The sequence below is a fragment of the Osmerus eperlanus genome, chromosome 19 (genome assembly GCF_963692335.1).
Source record: "Osmerus eperlanus chromosome 19, fOsmEpe2.1, whole genome shotgun sequence".
NCBI classification, from domain to species: domain Eukaryota; kingdom Metazoa; phylum Chordata; class Actinopteri; order Osmeriformes; family Osmeridae; genus Osmerus; species Osmerus eperlanus.
This window is the reverse complement of record NC_085036.1, coordinates 10,872,814-10,895,998: the sequence shown is the minus strand read 5'-3', so window position 1 is coordinate 10,895,998 and position 23,185 is coordinate 10,872,814. Positions and strand designations below refer to the sequence as shown.

The 23,185-nt window shown below is 48.0% G+C and overlaps 1 protein-coding gene and 3 non-coding genes across 8 annotated transcripts; 3 read left to right on the top strand and 1 right to left on the bottom strand.

The window, feature by feature from the left end:
* The first annotated feature begins 539 nt into the window (after positions 1 to 539).
* On the top strand, positions 540 to 612 carry trnav-uac (transfer RNA valine (anticodon UAC)). The gene has a single exon. It is a non-coding gene; the product is annotated as a tRNA-Val (tRNA).
* A 336-nt stretch (positions 613 to 948) lies between these two features.
* On the bottom strand, positions 949 to 1,020 carry trnaa-cgc (transfer RNA alanine (anticodon CGC)). The gene has a single exon. It is a non-coding gene; the product is annotated as a tRNA-Ala (tRNA).
* Positions 1,021 to 3,356: 2,336 nt separating this feature from the next.
* Positions 3,357 to 3,438, top strand: trnas-uga (transfer RNA serine (anticodon UGA)). Its single transcript has one exon. It is a non-coding gene; the product is annotated as a tRNA-Ser (tRNA).
* An 898-nt stretch (positions 3,439 to 4,336) lies between these two features.
* Positions 4,337 to 22,769, top strand: LOC134039729 (rap1 GTPase-activating protein 2-like). Of its 5 annotated transcripts, XM_062485764.1 has the most exons (24): positions 4,337 to 4,725; positions 7,087 to 7,122; positions 14,899 to 14,983; positions 15,142 to 15,177; positions 15,605 to 15,652; positions 15,945 to 15,977; positions 16,071 to 16,301; positions 16,447 to 16,550; positions 16,683 to 16,761; positions 17,134 to 17,187; positions 17,375 to 17,458; positions 17,555 to 17,655; positions 19,095 to 19,224; positions 19,313 to 19,468; positions 19,681 to 19,752; positions 19,986 to 20,072; positions 20,289 to 20,432; positions 20,609 to 20,698; positions 20,799 to 20,893; positions 21,006 to 21,101; positions 21,296 to 21,353; positions 21,450 to 21,537; positions 21,725 to 21,795; positions 21,893 to 22,769. In XM_062485764.1, exons 1-24 carry the CDS (start codon positions 4,682 to 4,684, stop codon positions 21,899 to 21,901), a joined length of 2,031 nt encoding a protein of 676 aa, XP_062341748.1. In that variant the 5' UTR covers positions 4,337 to 4,681; the 3' UTR covers positions 21,902 to 22,769. The 5 variants fall into 5 exon arrangements, with proteins under 5 accessions (XP_062341748.1, XP_062341749.1, XP_062341750.1 ...); XM_062485765.1 differs by lacking the exons at positions 4,337 to 4,725; positions 7,087 to 7,122 and adding an exon at positions 8,486 to 8,643; XM_062485762.1 differs by lacking the exons at positions 4,337 to 4,725; positions 7,087 to 7,122 and adding an exon at positions 13,732 to 14,090.
* Positions 22,770 to 23,185: the final 416 nt, after the last annotated feature.

The following is a 23,185-nucleotide window of genomic DNA, read 5'->3' as shown; positions in this document are numbered from 1 at the left end:
GTTGTCTTCACTGAGGCCTGTCGGAAGCAGGTGACCGCCTTAGCTACAAAGGTAATCTGATGGCCATGTGACCTGATAACTTTCTTCAATTATACATCCACTGTCTTGCACCATCTGGACCTACCTATATATCTCCTGTTAAGAGTTAAATTATGTTACACGGTCAACGTACATTGCCATTGTTAGTTTTGGGAAAAGTTAGATAGTAGCAATTGATAAACACTACAGACAGTGTTGCAAGGGTGGCGTGGCTCGTAGACGGGAAAATCGGAATGTTTTGATCTAGCTAACTAGCTGAACGGCAGAATAAAACTCCCGTACGGTAATGTAAAAGCTGCTGCAGAGCATGCTGGTGTGGTGGCGCAGTGTTGTGCATTCTGGGACTTCACTAAGATAGCAAGCAAATATTAGGGCTGCTAAACGAATCCCCGTTTATTATACTTATGGCAGATATCGCCATGTTTTCCATCGTGTAGTTGAGTTTTAGAAAAAAGGAGTACTTGGCTATGTATCCCGTTATATTTTCTTAGGGAGTAAGTGGTTCCATAGTGTAGCGGTTATCACGTCTGCTTTACACGCAGAAGGTCCTGGGTTCGAGCCCCAGTGGAACCATGGTGTCTTTTGTTTCTGAATGTTCTGATACAAGTAATGTATTTGTATCTGGCTACCATTACGCCCGATCGTACCTACACTATAGTATCTGGCTACCACTTCTCACGATCGTACCCACACAATAATGTATAAGGGACTGATGCTGCCAGATTACGTCATCAACCGTATGTCTCCCCCTGCTGTTGCCTTTACTTGCGTCTTACTGAATAAAAACTGTCCGTTAGTTTCCTAAGATCAGTTGTTTGTATTTAGTTAACGTAAGCTAACATGGTGAGAGGATGCCAACGTCGGTTATCAATGTTACACCTTGTACGAAACATTAGAATCCATCAAAAGTGGAGATGCCGGGGATTGAACCCGGGGCCTCATACATGCGAAGCATGCGCTCTACCACTGAGCTACATCCCCACGTGGTATGCTATTGCTGTCAATAAAGCTTTATAAACAATTACGAAATGGCTGTAAAAAATACGGAATGTGTTCGGAATTGTGTTTGCCGTCCAGTGAGAAAGTTTCTCAGAGCTTAAATTTTTTTTACAGGTCCCTTCAGAATCAGAATTTGGTTTATTCGCCATGTATGGTGGTTGTTGTAACACCCCCATCACAGTTATTTCTGGTTACCTACAGTATGTATTTTTGTGTTCTAAACCTGAAAGAAAGGCAAGGTACATTTTGAGTAGGTTATTTCAGCCACTAGGTGGCGATGTCACAAGCCAAGTAGTTTCGCGGTGCATCTTAGTCGCTCTCTTTCTTTCGGGCCGAGCAGGGAAGCAGCTCCGGCACGGGAAAATGCTGGAGTACACGTGTGAAATAAATAGGTAAATCTTGTATTAACTGGTTAAAAACATGTATGTAGAAAGGTTCAAATTATACCTGGTCATCTTTTAACTGGATTATGTATTTGATATTTACTTTGGATGGATGTCTATGGATTCACGTGTAGCGGCTAATGCCAGTCCATGTGTTAGCCATACAGTGACAAGTGTATGAAGTTGTGCTCCCTGGTGAAACCCATTGTTCAGAGTCTGTATTCAGGGAAATGTAAGTTTTTTTTGTTGTCAAACTGTACATTTAACCCTTGTGTTATCTTCGCGTCATTCTGACCCATCAGTCATTGTGACCCACCATCGTATTGCAACAACTTTACTGCATACAAAAACAAAGTGAAGCATTTTCTTTTAACCGTTGGGCTGTCGCAGACCCCAACATTGCGAAGGTTAACCCTTGTGCTGCCTTCGGGTCACATGACCCTAAGGTTCATAACGAACCATCGTTGTGTTTACCTAATTTTACCCAATACAAAAACAAATAAAAATAATTTTCTTTTAACCTTCGCAATGTGGGGGGGGGGGGGGGGGGTCTGAGACAGCCCAACGGTTAAAAGAAAATGCTTCACTTTGTTTTTGTATGCAATAAAGTTGTCGCAATACGACGGTGGGTCACAATGACTGATGGGTCAGAATGACCCGAAGATAACACAAGGGTTAAAAGAAAATTATTTTAATTTGTTTTTGTATTGGGTAAAATTGGGTAAACACAACGATGGTTCGTTATGAACCTTTGGGTCATGTGGCCCGAAGGCAGCACAAGGGTTAAGAATCAGACAGATGTTATTGTGACTGTATATTTATATTGTTTTATTTTGTTTTCTAAGTTAGTGTCCTCTGATGCACCCTCGATAAAAGGGGCGGATCAAGAACACTTCCGGGTAATTTTGGTGTTCTCTGTGACTTGTGTTCTTTGGATTGGGACCGTACTTGGCAATGAAATATGACTTAAAGAGTTGGCTAGAACACAAGAACAGAGAAAAACATGGATTGATAAACAGCCATTGTGTCCTGTGTGGGTCGAAGTTCTAGCCTGGTCCTAACCAGACCCTCGTACATTTCATTTGTACAGAGGGTCTGGGATCGCTCCATTGACAAGCGTTAACTTCCTTGAAAGTGGGTACTCTGATGAAGTTTAAAACTATTGGATCTACCCAGAGCCACTCTGATCTGCCATAACCATAGCGTTCGCCTTAGCCAACTCCTTCACCACTACTGTAACGGAGCTAGCTGCCGTAGCTGGAAAATCAAACTTTTCCCGAACCCTGTGAGGAGGAGGGCCACACCATCATGGCCACCAACAAAACTTAGCAAAGATTGTTCTTGCTCCGGCTTTAACTTTTGGATATTCGGCAGCGACTCTGCCGCCATTACTGAACTACAACTCAAACTAGCGAACGACATCAACGTCATCATTCTCAGCCACTCCCTCTGTTCGCTGATTGGACCTACAAAAATGTTGTTTCTGAAATCCGACTAATACACCGAAATCCCAGACCTAGTTCAGAAGCAAAATAAAAATTGAGCAGAAGTACGTAAGGAGGGCAGAACCAGGCTATCGAAGTTCAGCAGGCTACGTAGGTTTACACAAACATGGAATTTACTGTGGCAGGAATAAATAAAAAATAAAAAAGTACACTTAACTAATTCTAAGAACTAAACAATCAAAAAATTAATAGTTAACTGATAGTTCGCTTTTAGTAGTCTTCTACAGTTTTACGTCACGTGAAATGTGACTGCCCCTCCGCCTCTGTTTGGACTTGCGTTCGGAATGTTTAGGACTTGTTCGGAAATGGTCGGACTTATTCGGAAATGGTAGGACTTGTGCGGAATGTGTATTCATCATACACTAAAATGTATTTCGCAATGCCTTCAGGCCTGATACTTCTTACTATAATTATGGTAGTGACGACGCCAGCTGCGATGGCCGAGTGGTTAAGGCGTTGGACTTGAAATCCAATGGGGTCTCCCCGCGCAGGTTCGAACCCTGCTCGCAGCGATTGGATAATTTATTTTTTATTTGGGGAATTCGACTTGGAAGCAAGTCAGTGTATATTGAATCAACATTTATTATGTCTGCGTCTGCATTGTTTCCACCTTGGAACAAAGAGACAAATTGGATTGCTGATAATCATCTGTATATTGACATTTATATAATATAGAGAATGAAGAGGACTGTGATTAAACAAGTCAATGTGCAGTATTCCGACTGTGTGTGAGTCTGTGGCATGACAGTCATCCCCTATGACTGGCTTTCATCTCAGAAACACAATGTCACCCTCTCCCAGCAACATGCATCATTCTCTCTTCCCTATCTTTGTCTCCCTCCATCTGTGTCCCTGAGATTCTCCCTCCTTTCATTCTTTCCTTCTCTCTCTCTCGCCTTCTGCCTCTCTCTTTCCTGACAGGGATGTATTACCATGCCAGTTCAGTCCATATGGCCTATTTTCTCTCTAACCACATCGCTCTGGCTGCCTAGCTGTCTATCCACTTCTCTCTATCTACCTCCCTCTCTCCATCTTTCCTCTGTCTCCACCTGCCTCTCAAGGGAGGAAGAGGGAGAGAAAGACAGACATAGTTAAAAACATTGTGGGAAGAGATAGGATAAACCTTGATAGCTGGATCATTTCATATCAAAAACACGTGGTCTCTAAATAATTACTGACCGAAGGCCAGAAATAGATTTAAAATAGTCTAGCAGTAAGGATAGTAACATTTTGACAGCAGTGCCAAGACACCTTTTGCTTTGTCAGGATGGGGTGTTTCAGAGTCAGTGAAGAGATGTGGAGCCACAGAGAGACAACACCCACCCTCCCTCCCTTCCTCTCGCTCTCACTCACTATTGCTCGCTCGCACTCGCTCACCTCAGTATAGAGGGTGTGCACTGAAGTGAGAAGGAGAGACTAGGCAAGTGTAAACCTTGCAGAAAGGCAGAGAGTGAGAGATAGATTGTAAGTGTAAATAAAAGAACGGGGAGGGAGAGAGGGATCGAGAGAGAGAGAGAGAGAGAGGCAAAAAGCGAGGGCATGGTAAAATAAAAGCCTAAAGGGCTGACTGAGAGAAATGTATATATAGATAGATGAGGAGATATAAGAAGAGGGAGCGCTGAAGAGGCAGAAGAGCGAGAAAGAGAGAGAGAGGGAGCTGGAGAGACTGTTTTAAGAGGTGCACTGTCGGGGCTAAGGGCGATCCCAGACAGAATCAGACCGAGAGACAAAGAAGAGAAGAGAGACGTGGACACCATGTTGAGGAGGAAGAGGAGCGTGTCGTTCGGGGGGTTTGGGTGGTAAGTGTGTGTGTGTGTCAGTGGTTATTGCGCCCGTAGTAACTGTTTGTATTTGCATGTGGGCTGTGGTGAGTTTTTATATCCAGGAGGACGTTGATGTGGTGAGTGAAATGTGTTCCTTGTTTTGCTCGTGTGAGAGCGTGGTTTTTGATTGGGTGAGTGCTCTCCCATCCTGGGAGGGTGGTGCGTGTGTCTGGTGGCCATCTGCAGGAGAGATCACCTACATGACAAACTCAAGAACTTAGGTGTATTCAAGTAGAAGACGGGATTATTGTTTTTTCCTAAGCATTCTGTCATCTTTGTATTAGTTTGTAAAACCCTAACATACCCTACCCTACCGCACTTTACTCTAACCTACCCTACCCCCTACCTACCTTACCCCTACCCCAACCCTGCCCTGCATGTATGTGTGTTATACAACCTCAACTAACATTCAGATTCTACACAGAATCCCTCCATGATCCGTTCCCCCCCCCCCCCCCCCCCCCTCTCTCTTTCTGAGCTGTAACTCACTGAATCGCAGATCTGTCAGGTCTAAAATGTGCCTTGAATACACAAGTCTGTGTGTGTGTGTGTGTGAGAAAGAGATTGTAAGTCAATCATTCACTTTCTCACTGATGTTTTTGTACCCCCCTCCCTTCCATCTCCACTAGAACACCCAGAGCATAGAGGTAATGGAGAGACATCATTTAGCTATGCAGGAGGAGACTATAGGGGAGATGGAAGCAGAGATGCATATTAGCATTTCCCCCTCCCTCTCTTCCTTCCAGGGACCTGAGCCTTTCATGTCTGTCTTTACCTTCCTCCTCTCATCCCCCCATTCAGAACATCCTTCCACCTTCTGCACCTTTGTGTGTGTCTGCCTTTATTCTGCGGGTGAAGTTGTGTGTGACTAACTGTGTGTGTGTGTGGTGCACGTGTGTGTGGGAGAGAGAGAGAGCCACACAGCTTGAGTTGAGTAAAGCCCTAGGTTGAGCGGCACTAAATGCTTTATTTATGACCAGCGGGAATAGATGTTTCCCAGGATCATCATATGAGGCTTTTAACGTTTACTGCTCCTTCCACCTCTCTCCCTCCTTCCACCTCTCTCCCTCCTTTTACATCTCTCCCTCCTTCCACCTCTCTCCCTCCTTCCACCTCTCTCCCTCCTTCCACCTCTCTCCCTCCTTCCACCTCTCTCCCTCCTTTTACATCTCTCCCTCCTTCCACCTCTCTCCCTCCTTCCACCTCTCTCCCTCCTTCTACCTCTCTCCCTCCTTCCACCTCTCTCCCTCCTTCCACCTCTCTCCCTCTCTTTGCTCCTCTACATCTCTCTCCCCTGAAAACTCCCTCTACCCCCCCCCCCCTGCATCTGTTCCTCTCTCTGCACCTCTCTCTCCCTCTTTACTGTGATCCCCTCCTCTCTGCGTCTGCATGATTGTGATTCGCTTTCTAACACGTCACATATCCTGGCTGGTAGGGGCCCCCAGCCACCTTCCCATGTCAACGGTTCTGGTCTGTGGTGTCCATCCGCCCCTCTCCCCGTGAAATAACTGGGAAAATAGAACACTCACAAACAGTTACACCTGTGATGGAAAATGATTGTTCACTCCAGGTTACTTATAGTGTAGAAAAGGTTTTGTTCCTGTGTCTGTGTGCGCGAGTTTGTGTGTGAAACCAGTTTATTCTTAACAGACAAGCAAATGGAAAATATGCAGGAACATGTACCACTAGGTTACTGATCACAATCTTTGTTAACTGTGTGTGTGTGCGTGCGCGCGCGTGTGTGTGTGAGAAAGACCAAACGGGAGCTATGTGGTTGGCTTCTCTGGGAGGGGTTGTAACACAGGAAGGGTGTGTGTGTATCTGTGTGAGAGAGGGAGAGAAAGAGAGAGAGTCATAAAGAGAAAAACCCTAAAGTCTATAGAACCTGTGCTGATGTGAAACGCTCACAACAGCAGAGCTATGAAGAAAGCCCTGGTCACACCATGTACATGCCGGAGCCATAGAGACCCTGATAAATAGGAGAGGCAGAGGCGTGTGGCCCTCGCCCAGCCTGCGTCAGCACACACTTTATACCACCCTCAAGAGATGAACAGGAGGACGGTTGGGAGAGATGTGACACATAAAGCAGGAGATTAACAGTTTCATTCCTTTCAAACCATGGCGATGAACTGTGTGTGTGTGTGTGTGTTGCTGATGAAGTGTTTGCGTGCGTGCGTGCATGTGTCTAATGCGTGCATGCGTATCACTTACTGATGTGTGTGTGTGAGCGTGTGTCTGTGTTGAGAGGACGAAGTCAGGAAGACTGAAATGATGTCTCCCCCAGTGGTCATAGATTGTAAACGAGTTGTAAACATCTTTCTCTGTCTCTCTCTGCAGGATTGACAAGAGCACTGTCAGTGCCCTCAGAGCACGGTGAGTTTGAACTTTACACACAATCACACAGTAAGAAAAACCTGGACTGTCATGGTGTCCGCTTGCAAACCCTGTGGATAGCAGCCTATCACTGTCCAGAAAATGAGCAGTATTTGTGTGTGTGTGTGTGTGTGTGTGGTGTGTGTTTTATTTGTCTGAAACCTTTGTGACAGTGACAGTGTGTGAGATTCATTTTGGGTAGGTGACCTCTCCCTCTGTCACTGTGGGCGGAATGAGCCATGGTATTTTAATCTCTGTCTGACCCCCCCTTGTAATGTCCAAAGCCCCCAGCCCTACTGTCTCTGCTTGTCACTCAACACCCCCTCACCCCTCACCCCCACCCTGTCCTCCAAGAAACATTCACAGCCTGTCACTCACTTGATTAGACTCGTCAGACACAACTTTGTCCATGAACAGAAAGGTTTGATGACTGTTGTGTTTTTCTGCTTGGTGTGGCACGGGGCCTGTGGGTTTGGACTCGCATTCCAGGGTTGTGTTCCTGAAGAAGCTTGCCTGTGATGATGGAGGGCGTAGTGTGACCGTGGCACCCGGAGCAGGCTGTGTGAGGCACAGGTGCTCCTCTTACTAAACTGCTGAGAAGTCTGGCGTTGGAAGACGGGTTGTTTTTAGTTGTTGTTATTTTTTGTGTATCAGTGTTTGTCTGCGTGTGTGTGTGTGTGAGTGTGTGTGACCAGCTTCGGGGTCAGTTCTATTTTAACTGAATGGTTCTGCGATTTCTCCATGGGGGGGAATTGAATTCCTTTCTCAAGGGCCTGGAAATTGATTGATTGAGATGTTGAGACAAGTTCTATGTTGTGTGGGTGAGGCAAGGCCATGGACCATGAGACCGAAGGACATGTCAACTAGAATGAGGATCATTAACTGTGCATGTTCACATAGCATGTTTGTTTACGCCAGTTTATATGTGAATCACCATGTCATTGAGCACAGTGTATGTGACAAAGAGAGAGAGGTTTGTGTGTGCTTTGTACCATCACAGATTTTCGGTTCAATCTATTTGTATATCAGAAATTATTTATGCTTATTTCTTCATAATCATGTTTGTATGTTTTATGAATGAGTACTTACTGTCCAGTTTACACAGTAAATAGTCATTCCCATATTTAGAGCCCAGTCACACAGTCCTAGCCCCATCTCTCTCTTTCTCTCTCTCTTTCTCTCTACCCTCCCCCTCTCCCTGTGCCCCTATTAACTCTCATTCCTGGTCTCACTCTCTCTCCTGCTCCCCCTCTCTCCTGCTCCTCTCTCTCCTGCTCTTCTTCTTGCTCGCTATTTCACACTACGGAGCGCTGCGCCCTTTCTTCCCCCTGCCCTAAGGCCAGGATTACTGTCCTTTAATCAAGGACCAGACTGTGTGTGACAGAGAGAGAGAAAGAGAGAACGAAAGAGAGAGCGAGTCAGTGTGTTGTGCTAGTGTCTGTTTCATTCTTCTCTCATCTATGTAAGAGCTTGCTACTGAATTACCAGCGGTTAAATTGCCTCCATGCCTCACAACCAATGGTAAGTCTTGTCTCCTTAAGTATGTGTGTGTATGTGTGGCTGTGTATTTGTACGTGTGTGTGGAGGGGGTGGGGGGTGGTCTTGATGTTTTTAGCTGGGTTTTGATATTTTGAGTGAGCAGTAAATAGAGACACAGGCACGCAGTCCAGATTAAATAGAGAGAAACAGATTTGTCATCTAATTATCATCAGTGTCATAAGATTGTTCTGTTGTGGTAGTGTCTGCTGGTGACTGGCTTGGTTTGAGCTGTGCTTCTGTTTCTTCAAGGAATGGGAGATGTCTTCTTTGTTGCATATCCAGCGTGTCACCAGCGTGCAACCGTGGAAAAGCTGCTCTTGTCTTGTGTGTTTTAAGCCTGTTACGTGTCAGCGATGCCTTCAGCAAATGAGTGATGTGCACAGGTCCTGAATGTGCGTGTGAATGCATGTGTGTTTATTCAAGTGTGCGCACACAACTGACTGAAGGGCAGGCACACACACATACACACACAGCATGCTGCACCTTCTCTCTGAGGGTCGCTGTCTTGTGCCGGAGCCAGCTGGACGGACACTGAAGCGTTAGCGGGTTAGCGCGTTAGCGTGTTAAAATCTTCAAAGATGCCCCGACACCTGCCATTAATGTGTGGTTCCGCACCACTGCTTTGATGTTCCCCTGGATCCAGATTTACATCTCCTCATCTATTTTTCCTCTCTCCTCCACTCTCCCCCTTTCTATTCCTCTCTCTCTGCTTCTCTCTTTCCCTCTCCTCTCTCTTTCTCCTCCACTCTCCTTCTCTTTCCTCCTCTCGCACCCTTTCTCTTCCTCTCTCTCCTTCTCTCTCTCATAGTTTATTCTCTTTTAAGCATTGAGAGTTTGCTTGTTGCCCCTAGGCTGTCATGACCATGGGGGGTAAAAGGATCACCTGGATCCTGCTCTAAGCCTTCATGCTACAACATAGGTGTCACATATCTTGTGTGTGTGTGTGTGTGTGTACGGTATGTGTGTGTGTTTTGTGGTGGTAGTGGGGAGTCTTTGCATTGCTGAACGCAGCCCTGGCTGAGACGTAGACGAGGCTCTGCGACTGGCACTAACATCCCTGAGTGGAGATCAGAGATGGGGAGGGGGGGAGGGGAGGGGAGAGCGGAGGGGAGGGGAGGGGGAGAGAGGAGGGAAAGAGGGGAGTCAGAGAGTTGAAGAATGGAACGGAGATGAAAGCAGAAGAGACAAGAGGTGGAGTGAAAAGGAGAGGAGGAGGGGAGTAGAGGACAGAGGAGGAGAGAGGAGGAGGGGAGGAGAGGAGAGAGGAGGAGGAGGAGGGGAGGAGGAAAGAGGAGGAGGAGGAGGAGAGAGACGGATAGGTGGAGAGAAGGAGCGAAAATGCAGCAAGTAAACCCCAAGCAGCCCGGTGATGAGTTGCCCTGTGTTGTTGTGAAGCGCTGTGAGACCAGCTGACCAGTCAGCTTTGGGGCACAGCCATGCGTGAAACTGGTCCCTGTTAACAAAGAGCCTGAGCTGCAGGAGACCCAGGATATGGCTGCCTCAGATCTCAGGCCCTGCCAGGAGAGCCTCCCTCCATCCCTCCATCCCTCCAGCCCTTCATCCCTCCATCCCTCCATCCCTCCAGCCCTCCATCCCTCCATCCCTTCAGCCCTCCAGCCCTCCATCCCTTCAGCCCTCCAGCCCTCCATCCCTCATTCTGAGTCTGTCTCCACAGATAGCCGCCAAACAAAAGGAGGCCAGCGCATTTCTGCTGCTCCCAAATGGTGACTGTATTGTCTCTGTGAGGACTGTTGGTCTGACTCGGTGGTTTATTCCCCTCGGCTGCGGCCACAAATTCTGAACTCAGCTCCACAGGGAAAGCCTTTTCCTGACAGCCCAGTTTACGGCCCATCCTGGACGGGTGACAGATAGCGCCCGTCTTTTTCAGGGAGTCAACATGAGCCGTTCTCCTCCATGACTGATGTCTGTGAGGACGGCGTCTCCGTGACAAAGGTAGAATGGAAGGAAGAGTGTGTGGAGGTTTCAGTGCTGTGCAGGACCCCAGGTGGCTGTGCCTGCAGTTCCTCCCTGCTCTTCAATGTTTCAGCAGCTTGTGTAACGAGGCCAGTCTTCGTGGCGAACCAGGAGCATCCCTGAACAGCGGGGGCGTCTCCAGTTCTGTCTGAGTCTCAGGGAAAGAGCTCACGCTTCGCCCGGTCTACGATGGCTAATCGGTAGCACCCGGAATGCCATCTGGCTGACCGACCAACGGGCATCATGATGAGCCTCAACAACATAATGTCATTCAAAGGTCAAACAGGATTCCTGGAACTGGCCTGGCAATATGTGGTCAGTGTTGGTTCTCTGCAGCACAGTATGCAGGTAGAGCTCTTCACCAACAGAGGGAGTCCCGAGATCAGAGTACGGAGTGCAGGACGGCAACGACTCACGAGCACCTGTTAGAAGCTCCCTAGAGCTGGAGCAGATGAATGCGTTTGTCCTTGCTGTGTGCAGAAGCACCACCGCAAGGCCTGTGAGAGGAGGCAGAGCTTTTGCTCACTTGTGCTGCTGGGTTGTCGCTTGTTATAAGATGACAACTTGGCTAATTTCATCACTGTTGTTTACCGAAAGCAGCGTTGAATAGCTCATGCACAAACGCCCACACGCGGGGGCACACACACACTGACGTACCAAGGCACACACACACAGACGTACCAAGGCACACACACACAGACGTACCAAGGCACACACATCGACGGAGGCACACATATACTTACACCCACACACACACACACACACACACAAACATGCACAGACACACACAGAAACACATGCAAATACACTCGCACACATTCACCGACACACGTACACACACACGTACACACACACGTACACACACACAAACAAACACACCCGCACACTCCCCGTGGAGCCCGTCTGTTCAGACTGACCTTCTCCTCACAATGGGGGTCTGAGAGTCGCCTCGTGTGTAGCCCTTCCACGCTGCTGTCCATCTCTACTCTCTCCCTCTCCATTTCTCTTGCTTTTTTTCCCCCTCTGGTCCCTGAATGTTCCCTTCTGGCACTTAGGTGTCTCTGGCAAAGTGTCTCAGTTGTGACCAGTTCACCATCAGAGAGCGAGAGGACGAGCGAGCATGTCTCTTCTTTCCCCTCTCCTCTCCCGTCTCCTCTTCTCTTCTCCTTTCTTCCTGCTCTCTTTCTGCAGCACTGTTGCACGTCCTGTTTCTGTGTGTGAATCCTCTCCTATGACCAAACAGACACAAGGATTCTCTTATTCATGCACCCAGGTATAGCTTGTCCAATCTCTCGCTCGCACACTTTCAAATACACACACACATAAACACACACACAAACACATAAACACACACATACTAATATTCTCCAGGGCTATTTTCCTGACCTTTCAGTCTGATTATCACTTGTCTCTCCTTGGCAAAGACGTGGCTGAAATATATTCATAAGGTAACACACACACACACACACACTCGCACTCACATTGTCACAAACCTCCTGGTAGGTGTAGCCTGTGGGTACTGCTATCTATCTCTGTTCAATGGAAATGTCAGCATCCGAATTACCTCCTCAAATTCATTTCAGCTGATAATGGCATCTTCATTACTCGTGAAAGAAAGAGAGAGAGAGGGAGAGAGAGAGAGAGAAAGTGAGAGAGATACATAGACAGAGGAGACACACACACAGACACAGCGGGGCAGAATGGGTCAGTGTAGACTATAGTGTTGCTTGAGACTATAATGAAGTCAAAACATCACCTCATTATCCTCATCTGCCTCCAGCCAGCCAGGCAGGTAGAGCTGTGACTAAAATGTCTTAGCCACACAAACGCATGCACGCAGCCACCCACGCGTGCCCACACACACACACACAGACACAGAGCATGTTATCTAAGATAGACTAAGACTGATAGTTACACTCTCAAGCCATTGCTTTTCAGTCTAGCTATCTCTTTTCTTCTTATCCCACATCTCTTTCAACAGTTCGGCAGACGCACCTCTCTTTAGTTAATCCCCAAACCAATCGCTTCACTCTGCCACAGTGATCCAATCTAATCCATATTCACTCTCAGATTAAATCCAACAGATTATCGCTACTGTTTATGTGTGCGTCTCTGTTTGCGTGAGTGGGAGAGACAGGCAGGCAGTGAGTCGTCTGTCTAGTAGACACAGACAACACCATGCCTTGAGTCCAGTTTCATTTCTACTCAGAAATACTATCTGCCTGTTGGCGAACTTCATGTTTCGATATGTTACCACCCTGAACTGAACGTAAACTTGTGGTCTTCTAACCACAAGTGAAGCTATCTTCACCAGTGTACATGTTCACCTGATGCAAGAAGCAGATCATAGAACATTGGAGACCAGGGATAGAGAAAGAACAGAGGATGGTCCGGTGGTAGTAGTACACAGTAGTAAAGAAAGGCTGAGAGAGAGAGAGAGAGAGAGAGAGAGAGAGAGAGAGAGAGAGAGAGAGAGAGAGAGAGAGAGAGAGAGAGAGAGAGAGAGAGAGAGAGAGAGAGAGAGAGAGAGAGAGAGAGAGAGAGAGAGAGAGAGAGAGAGAGAGAGAGAGAGAGAGAGAGAGAGAGAGAGAGAGAGAGAGAGAGAGAGCAGCACCTCTCACCTTGTGTCAGTGAACAACCAACACAGCAGGAGAGGAATGGGTGAACATGCAGCAGGAGAGAGAGAGAGACATTTAACAGTGCTGTGGAGAGACGCTAAGGGAAGCAGGGGGGGAGGGGACCTGAAGATAATTAGAATTGGCAGAAAGCGTAAGTGTGTCATTGTTCAGATGGGTACCAAGAGAGGGGGGGAGGTAGGAAGGTAGACACAAGTGTGGAGGGAGAGCGAGTGTACATTAGTGTGCATTTAAGCTCAGACAGGTGGAGAGGAGGACAACTGAGCAGTGTCACCCAGAGGCAGGGGGAGAGAGCTTGTGAAAGACGGAAGGACAAGAGGCTGTTGCAGACAGGTAAGGGAGGGGCGGGGAGGAGGGGCGGGGAGAAGGGGCGGGGAGGAGGGGCGGGGAGGAGGGGCGGGGAGGAGGGGCGGGGAGGAGGGGCGGGGAGGTAGAGTGTGGCCAGACCTGCGGACCTGTTGGCTGTGTCTGCTCAGTTTCTACTGCAGTAGAACTCCAGGTTCTGCTTCTGAAGGGATCACCAGGGGGAGAGTCTGGACCATCTGTCCTTCTCCATGGCTGCGGTAACAGGTGCCAACAGAACCTTTGGACGGTGCCTGTGTTTCAAACAATAACAGAGCCGCCTTGCTCGATGTTGTAAAGGCGGCTAACCGGAACCTTCCGGTTGTAACGGGAGCTGATGTCGGAGCCGGGCAGTTCCCGGGTGGGGTCCAAACGAGCGGGGGTCCGGGCCGTGGTGGCGCTGATTGGACTCCTCTATCGCTCCAGACAACAGAGAGAAAGGGAGACGGAGAGAGAGAGGGAGAGGGAGGACGAGTGGTGGGTAACTTGATGTTTTATTGAGAGGTGCCTGAGAGACGGGGACAGTAGGACTGGGCAGGTTGTGTGTTGGTTTGAGTGACTTGGGTATAAAGCAGCTTGCTTTGTTTTGTAAGATGCTTTAAGTATAGGTTTTGAGGTTGTATGTTGCCTGAGTGCACTTCAGTGTGTTTGTCTGCGATCTGAAATAACCTGCTGCACTTTTGAACTGCAGAGAAATATGGCATCATTGATTCGCAGGAGGGTTTGAGGCTACCTCGCAATTTTTAGATGCATGAGGAATTTTGAACTGGAATGCAGCCCTGAGAGTTGTCATTGATAATCTAGTGTGAGGGTTTTGTGAAAGACATCCAAGCTTGTAACATCTCTGTGTGAAAACGTGTGTGTGTGTGAGAGACAGGGAGACAGGGAGACAGGGAGACAGGGAGACAGGGAGACAGAGAGAGAGAGAGAGAGAGAGAGAGAGAGAGAGAGAGAGAGAGAGAGAGAGAGAGAGAGAGAGAGTATGTGTGATGAATCTATGGAGGCTATTTACAGAGGGCTTATGAGGGATTGGGGAGGTATTTTTAGAGAATGTCTCATTTCTTTCTTTCTCTTTCTCTCTGTCTGTCTCTCATTCTATGTGTCTATCGTTCTCATTCTTTATCTCCATCAATCTCTTTCGCTCTCCCTCTCTCTCTTTTCTAAGTGACTGATGAAGATGATGTGGCTAGTCATTAGAGCGGGAGGGAGGGAAAGGGGAAGGAGAGAGGAGCGGTAGAGTGCAGGTGTGTCGCAGGTGGTAAGAGCCATGGTGTTGTTGTTTCAGCAAACAGGAGATGCTGACCATCTCCAACGTTCCACTGGTAGACTGCCCCCCTTCTCCTCCCCGCACCGCTCCCCCCACCATCAAGGTAAGACACACACACACACCGGCACACACAGAAACAGGGATCTACTAGAGACATTTTTTGCATGCGTATACTGAACTCGAATAAGAATCAAACTGGAAACTTTTTCCACATCTTCTCTGCTTTTCTCTCACTGGCCATCGCTCTTTTTCGCTTCACAGACGGCCCATTTCTTTGACATGATGGAGAAGATGGAGGTAAGGATGGTTGTGATTGGTTGACATCTCTTGTATGGCCACCTAGGCTTATACACAAGGGCCTAATAATATCTGAACTGTACCAGAACACACTTGCAGTTATAATATTGATCTCCTAAAATATGATTTTATGCTAAGGTTGTCGGTGCAAGACCTGCTATCCCTACAAATCGATTGAGGTTCCCTCTTTCCCAGCAATGAAGACTTTAGAGTTTGCTCATGAGCTTTCACTGTAATAGCTGTATAAACTGGCCTTTGTTACAAGAATAACTCAGATACCTACCAGTGCATTTCTCCCTTACCTTCAACCACAAACCTCTAATCCTTGACCCCATGAAATCCATACCTCCTACTCCTGCCTAAACCCTGACTCGCGACCCTTGACCCTGATCTCCTCCTCTCCTCCCCTGGATCCTCTACCCTGTAGCAGGTGCCAGAGGCTGCAGAGACCAGGACAGGGCCTCAGAGACTAAAGGTCTGGACAGCATGCACGCCCACGTGTCTGTGCATCAGTCCTCCATCGTCTTCTAACCATAGAACTGTACCCTCTTCCCAACTCATCAGCTTAACGTCACTATGTTTGGCTCATTGTCTGGTTCCTTCATCTGTGATCGAATCCATTGAGTGTCACCATGGGCGGGATGACATAGGGGACCCACACAGCGCATGTCCATGAGTTCAAACCCCACTGTGAGGTCACATTTGTGTCAGCATCACTTGAGAGACGTCTGTCGCAGCTGGACCTAATCCTCCTCTCTGTTTTCCAGGATGACTACATCCCCTACCCAAGGATAGATGAGGTATCTGTGTCTTTACCGCCAATCACACGCAGGCAAATACAGACAGGTACATTACAGTCGATGATGGTTCTGTTCTATTTTGGTTCTGGTCAGGTGTTGGAGAGGGGGGGCCCATACCCCCAGGTCATCTTGCCTGAGTTTGGGGGCTACTGGATCGAGGACCCTGAGGCCCCCACCCCCCCGCCCCTGTCCCTGGAGATAAGCCTCTGTGAGAGAGACGAGGGAGGGGGAGGGGAGGGGGAGGACACCCCCCCAGGGGCTTATGGGTACCGCCTGGAAAGCAACGACGCCGCCCGCGCCTACAGGAAACACTTCCTCGGCAAGGTCAGAGCCGTCACAGAAAAACCAGTCGAACGCAAACTCAGCGGTTTAATAAATGAAGAGTCCTCCTCTGTGACAGTTCACCATCGACACATAAAGTTAAAGACGTGCCAGTAACGGTTGTCGCATCTCACTCTCGGTGTTGCAGGAACACTTGAATTTCTACTGCATGGCCAGTAGTCATGGCAACCTCATTCTGTCACTGAGGCATGAAGAGGTGAAGGATCAGGAGAGCCTGCATGTCATCGTGAGGTACGCGCACCTGAGCACGCTCTAACAACCTCTCCCCATCATCCCAGTGAACTCCAGCCCCGTCTGTCTGTCTGCCTTGTCTGTCAGCCTCGTCTCACTCTCTCCACCTCTCCGTCTCCGCCTCTTGTCTAGGTCCAGGGTGAAGACTGTGTACGACAGAATATCACTCACAGACCTCCCAGGGCTGCCTAGTGTGCCCCAGCTGGCCAAGGTGGGCAACTACTGTTCTGCCCAAAAATACAATATGCCAAAGTCTGACTGTGTTCGGTGTATCTGCCATTTCGTTTGTCTGTCCTGTTGCTGTGCGTGTGTGGTTGTGTGTGGTTGTGTGTGGTGGTGTGTGGTTGTGTGGTTGTGTGTGGTGGTGTGTGGTGGTGTGTGGTTGTGTGTGGTGGTGTGTGTTTGTGTGTGGTGGTGTGTGGTTGTGTGTGGTTGTGTGTGGTGGTGTGTGGTGGTGTGTGGTGGTGTGTGGTTGTGTGTGGTTGTGTTTGGTTGTGTGTGGTTGTGTGTGGTGGTGTGTGGTTGTGTGTGGTTGTGTGTGGTGTTGTGTGGTGGTGTGTTGATGTGCGTCTCTGTTCCCCAGCTGCTGTGTGAAGATGCTGTTGGGCTGCGGTTCAGTCCAGTGCTGTACCCTAAGGTGAGCCCTCTCTGTCACACACACACACACACACACACACACACACACACACACACACACACACACACACACTACTACTACGTACTACCAACACGTAGAACACACTAATTACATACAAACATGACTTATGTTTATATGAGTTAACACTATGTCACCGATAACATTACTGCGTGTATGTGTCTGTCAGGCCTCCCAGCTGATTGTGAGCTATGACGAGCATGAAGTGAACGACACCTTCAAGTTTGGGGTCATCTACCAGAAGTTGGGCCAGGTGAGTGGGTGCCGTTGGATCTGTGGTGTTGGTGTTTGGCTGCCTTGTCCTCCAGCCAGCAGTCAGTCTCTCTCTCTGTCTGTCCGTCCATGGCAGGTGTCGGAGGAGGAGTTGTTTGGGAACACTGAGGAGACTCCAGCATTCACAGAGTTTCTTAGTGTGCTGGGAGACACGGTGGAGCTACAGGACTTTAAGGGGTGAGTCACGGTGGAGCTACAGGACTTTAAGGGGTGAGTCACGGTGGAGCTACAGGACTTTAAGGGGTGAGTCACGGTGGAGCTACAGGACTTTAAGGGGTGAGTCACGGTGGAGCTACAGGACTTTAAGGGGTGAGTCACGGTGGAGCTACAGGACTTTAAGGGGTGAGTCACGGTGGAGCTACAGGACTTTAAGGGGTGAGTCACGGTGGAGCTACAGGACTTTAAGGGGTGAGTCACGGTGGAGCTACAGGACTTTAAGGGGTGAGTCACGGTGGAGCTACAGGACTTTAAGGGGTGAGTCACGGTGGAGCTACAGGACTTTAAGGGGTGAGTCACGGTGGAGCTACAGGACTTTAAGGGGTGAGTCACGGTGGAGCTACAGGACTTTAAGGGGTGAGTCACGGTGGAGCTACAGGACTTTAAGGGGTGAGTCACGGTGGAGCTACAGGACTTTAAGGGGTGAGTCACGGTGGAGCTACAGGACTTTAAGGGGTGAGTCACGGTGGAGCTACAGGACTTTAAGGGGTGAGTCACGGTGGAGCTACAGGACTTTAAGGGGTGAGTCACGGTGGAGCTACAGGACTTTAAGGGGTGAGTCACGGTGGAGCTACAGGACTTTAAGGGGTGAGTCACGGTGGAGCTACAGGACTTTAAGGGGTGAGTCACGGTGGAGCTACAGGACTTTAAGGGGTGAGTCACGGTGGAGCTACAGGACTTTAAGGGGTGAGTCACGGTGGAGCTACAGGACTTTAAGGGGTGAGTCACGGTGGAGCTACAGGACTTTAAGGGGTGAGTCACGGTGGAGCTACAGGACTTTAAGGGGTGAGTCACGGTGGAGCTACAGGACTTTAAGGGGTGAGTCACGGTGGAGCTACAGGACTTTAAGGGGTGAGTCACGGTGGAGCTACAGGACTTTAAGGGGTGAGTCACGGTGGAGCTACAGGACTTTAAGGGGTGAGTCACGGTGGAGCTACAGGACTTTAAGGGGTGAGTCACGGTGGAGCTACAGGACTTTAAGGGGTGAGTCACGGTGGAGCTACAGGACTTTAAGGGGTGAGTCACGGTGGAGCTACAGGACTTTAAGGGGTGAGTCACGGTGGAGCTACAGGACTTTAAGGGGTGAGTCACGGTGGAGCTACAGGACTTTAAGGGGTGAGTCACGGTGGAGCTACAGGACTTTAAGGGGTGAGTCACGGTGGAGCTACAGGACTTTAAGGGGTGAGTCACGGTGGAGCTACAGGACTTTAAGGGGTGAGTCACGGTGGAGCTACAGGACTTTAAGGGGTGAGTCACGGAGTGGAAGAGGCACACGGCAGCCTTGTAACTCAAAGGTACAAACAGCCGAAGATGAAGGGGGAGACAGCACTCAGAGTAATGACCTGTCCATCTGTCTGAACCCCCTCCCCCTACTTCACCCCCCCCCCCCCCCCCCCCAGATTCCGTGGCGGTCTGGACGTGACTCACGGACAGACTGGTTCTCAGTCTGTGTACACCATCCACCGAGAACAAGAGATCATGTTTCACGTGTCGACGAAGCTACCCTACACAGAGGGAGACACTCAACAGGTAAACTTTCTGAACTCTCTAACTAACGTCTCCAGTAGCAGATACAGTAGGTAATGATGAATTATGATGAGCTGTTCTTCCCTGTCAGCTCCAGAGGAAGCGACACATAGGAAATGACATCGTAGCAGCCGTGTTCCAGGAAGAGGCCACGCCCTTTGTGCCGGACATCATCGCATCGAACTTCCTCCATGCCTTCATAGTGGTGCAGGTGGAAAACGGCTGCTCGGAAGACACCACTTACAAGGTACGTCATGAGCACACACTCCATCTAACTCTCTCCTCCTCTCTCTCTCACACACACACACACACACACACACACGCACACACACACACACACACAGGCATACACACACCCTAAGATGATACTCTGTATAATAATGATGACGATGGCAGATTCACTGCAATTGAAGCTTTCAATGGAATTGTCTATAAAAGGGTGCATATTATGATTGACAGGTGTCCGTCACAGCCAGAGAGGATGTCCCTCCGTTTGGCCCGCCCCTACCCAACCCTGCAGTCTTTAAAAAGGTCAGACAACTGTCCAGAGCAGACGGCTACACTGATCATTAAGGAGCTACTTTCTGACACATTTCAGTACCTAGGGTTGTGTCTGCGGTCTCCCCACTGGCTGCTGTCATATCCCTCCCGCTCCGTGTCGTCCCCTCTCTTCCTGCGGTGTAGTACATGCTGCCTCTCGCTGGTATCTCTCAGGGGAACGATAATGAGTTAATGAGCATTTCCGTGTCTCGCTCCGTCTGCAGGGACCGGAGTTCAGGGAGTTTCTGCTCACCAAGCTGATCAATGCAGAGACAGCCTGCTACAAGAGTGACCGCTTTGCCAGACTTGAGGTTCGCTTCGATGCTTTCTACTTGGACAGCTGTGATTGCGGTCATACATACATACAAACAACCTACCAACTTCAATGTTTTTTTCTCACGTGTATGTGAACTATATACTGTATACTGTAGTTTTTAGTGTATGCCTGTGTGTGTGTGTGTGTGTGTGTGTGTGTATGTGTGCGTGCGCGCGCGCGTGCGTGCGTGTGTGTGCGCATGCTTGCCTAGGAGCGGACACGGGCCGCCCTGCTGGACGGTCTCCATGACGAGCTGCACAGACACACCCAGAGCATGCTGGGAGTGGGCGTCGGGCCTGACGATGACCGGGCGGAGAACGGCCACGCCCACGGAGGCCTGCTGGAGTCCATCAAGGTCTCTCTTCCTCTTAGTCACTTCTCAGTCACTTCATATTCATCAGTCATCATCACTCTTGCCACCAATCATGCCATTCTGCAGCGCGTTTGTTCTGCAGGGATATCCTTATTCCTTCTCCCTCTCTCTGACCCACCCTAACCCTCATCCTCTCTGCCCCTCTTTCCCTCTCTTAGAGGGCAATGCGAGGGCGCAGTGTCTCCATGGAGATGATGGCGAAGGGTGGAGGGGGCCTGCCCACTAGTCTGACACACAGTAGTTCTGAGGTAAGAGGAGCAGCAGGAGGGAGACAAGGAGACCAACAGGGTTTTGCAGCCTTGGTGGGGCAGTGCATAGACTCTCTATCTCTCTCTTTCTGTCTTTCAGACATCTAGCGTAAAGTCTCCAGTCAAGAGACGCTCTGGTCTGTTTCCCCGCCTCCTCAGTGTAGACAGCCAGACAGAGAGACATAGTCATCGCAGGTAGGACATGCACACACACGCACTCTCTCACACACACAATAGTGGGTTATTCTTATGCATATGTTCACAGAACTGCATGAAGACATTACTTATAATGTATTTTCACATTTAGTCTCCATAGTGACCAGAGGAGCTTTGATTGTAGCCATGTGAAGTCAGAGACGCCCTCAAACCCAAGCTCTCCAGAGGCCTGTCCCCACAAGGAAAGGTAAACATGAATTGAAAACAACTGGTATAGAAAATTATGATCATTTAGAAATGTACAGTAAGTACTACTTATCTAAATTGTAGACAATAAAGTAGAACTGATGGCATCCATTGGTAAGTATGATGTCTTCATTGTAGGCTCAGTGTGAAGATAAGGGAACTCGACAGGACTAATGCCAAATATTCTTTCTCCAGCACCGGAAGTTTTAGTACCGCAGTAGGAGAGGTAGAAATAGTAGATGACTCTGACCCTGTGAGTATATATAATTATATGTAGTAGACAATATACTTAGGAGACTACAGCATGGTGTGTGTATAATTTACTCGCCTACTACTTACATTTTTCAAGAACAGTCTGGCCGCATCACTCCTCCCTCCAATCACTGTGGAAGGTCAAAGTTCAGGAACCCCAGTCATCATGTGCCGGAGTCCCACAGGTATCTACACTCCTAGATTTTAGAATCCTGCCTCCAGCTTTGGAGTGCTCTGCTATAAACAGAGCACTCCAAAGCTGGAGGCAGGATTCTAAAATCTAGGATGTTTTTGGATGGATGTAGAGCTAATTATACAAAATGTTCAATACTCACAAGGCTTATTTATATTTAAAAACATCTTCTTTTAAAGAATTTAAGAATAAGAGCTCACCTAGATCCAACTTGAAGTTCCGTTTTGACAAGCTCAGCCACTCTGCTGCGGTAAGTGAATCTCTGAAGTTCCTATGTATGTTCCTATGCTGTACATAGTGTTCATGAGAAACTCACCTCTCTCTCTCTCTCTCTGGCTCCCCAACAGGGACACTAGGTGGTAACAGAAATAGATGAAAGAACTGATGAATCGGTATTTAAGGCAGCCTGCCTGAACCGATAAAGAGCTGGATGGCTGAATGCGGCTGGACGAACAGTCAGACAGAGGCTACAGGCAGAAAGACAGACAGACAGGCAGGCAGAAATACAGGCAAGCATACATACATACTTACAGATAGCCAGACAGACCAACATACACTACTCACAGGAACCATAATGGAGACCCAAGCAGAGTCCTGCTCGGTGATGGTAAAAGGGGAGTGGTTCACGTCCACCCAGCTCTGTTGAGACCTTAGGAGAAAAGTCCAAACCAGTCACTGCATCACACTGACACAAATAACAGAATGAACATCAATAAGAGTGTGGTATTTTGTTTATGAGACAAAAAACATTTTGGAAAAGGAGAAATGTATTTGTTTGGCATACAACTCTTTACTATTTATTGGTAAAGGATGTTTTATTGTTTGTGTTCGCAATTGTCTGAAACAATTATCCCTGCAAAAGAAGCAGAAAACTGCCTTGTGATGTCAAGTGAAATCAAAACATGCACTAAATGATGCGGTTCTGAATATTTCCCTGTGTGATCACATTTATGATATTTATAAATGTGTCACACCGAAAATATGATGGTTGGTATTTAATGTATTTAATTGCACTGAAAGCACAGAATCCCTATTTTCTAATCATGCACCTTCCCTATTTAAAATGAAACTGTATCTGGTGTTTATCAGTACTGTCATAAATGATCTTTGTAAAGTACAGAGTTAAACAGTATGTACACTCATTTTCACATTAAGAAATATATCAGAAAAAAAACATAATCCAAAGATCTAGATTTATCTAATGGCTGCAAACAGAACATAGTGTTGAATTATGAAAGACAAAAGATAAAGATGCCGTCTAAAGGAACCACTTTAATCTTGACCATCCATCGGAAGTGAGTTCCCAGTATGTGTTGTGTTTCTGCCCAGTACAAAGAAAGTATAAAACTCTTTCTCTGTGAAGGTTGATTCATTGCCTGAGTCACTCCCACTAGGTCCATATGACCTAGCTTTGTCCTATGTGTGTTTGCTCAAAACGTTCTCATGGCTTGTGTTTGGACAATTACTGTTAATAAACTGTTTAAATTCATGTAATTGATTTGAAGTGTACATAAAATGTGCCAATGTATAATTTGTTGAATAAAATTATGTATTTTATGTCACAAATGTGTATGTGTATCAAATTTAATAAATGTTCCATTTGAGCGTGAATGTTGACAAAAATCTACGAATTAATGAAG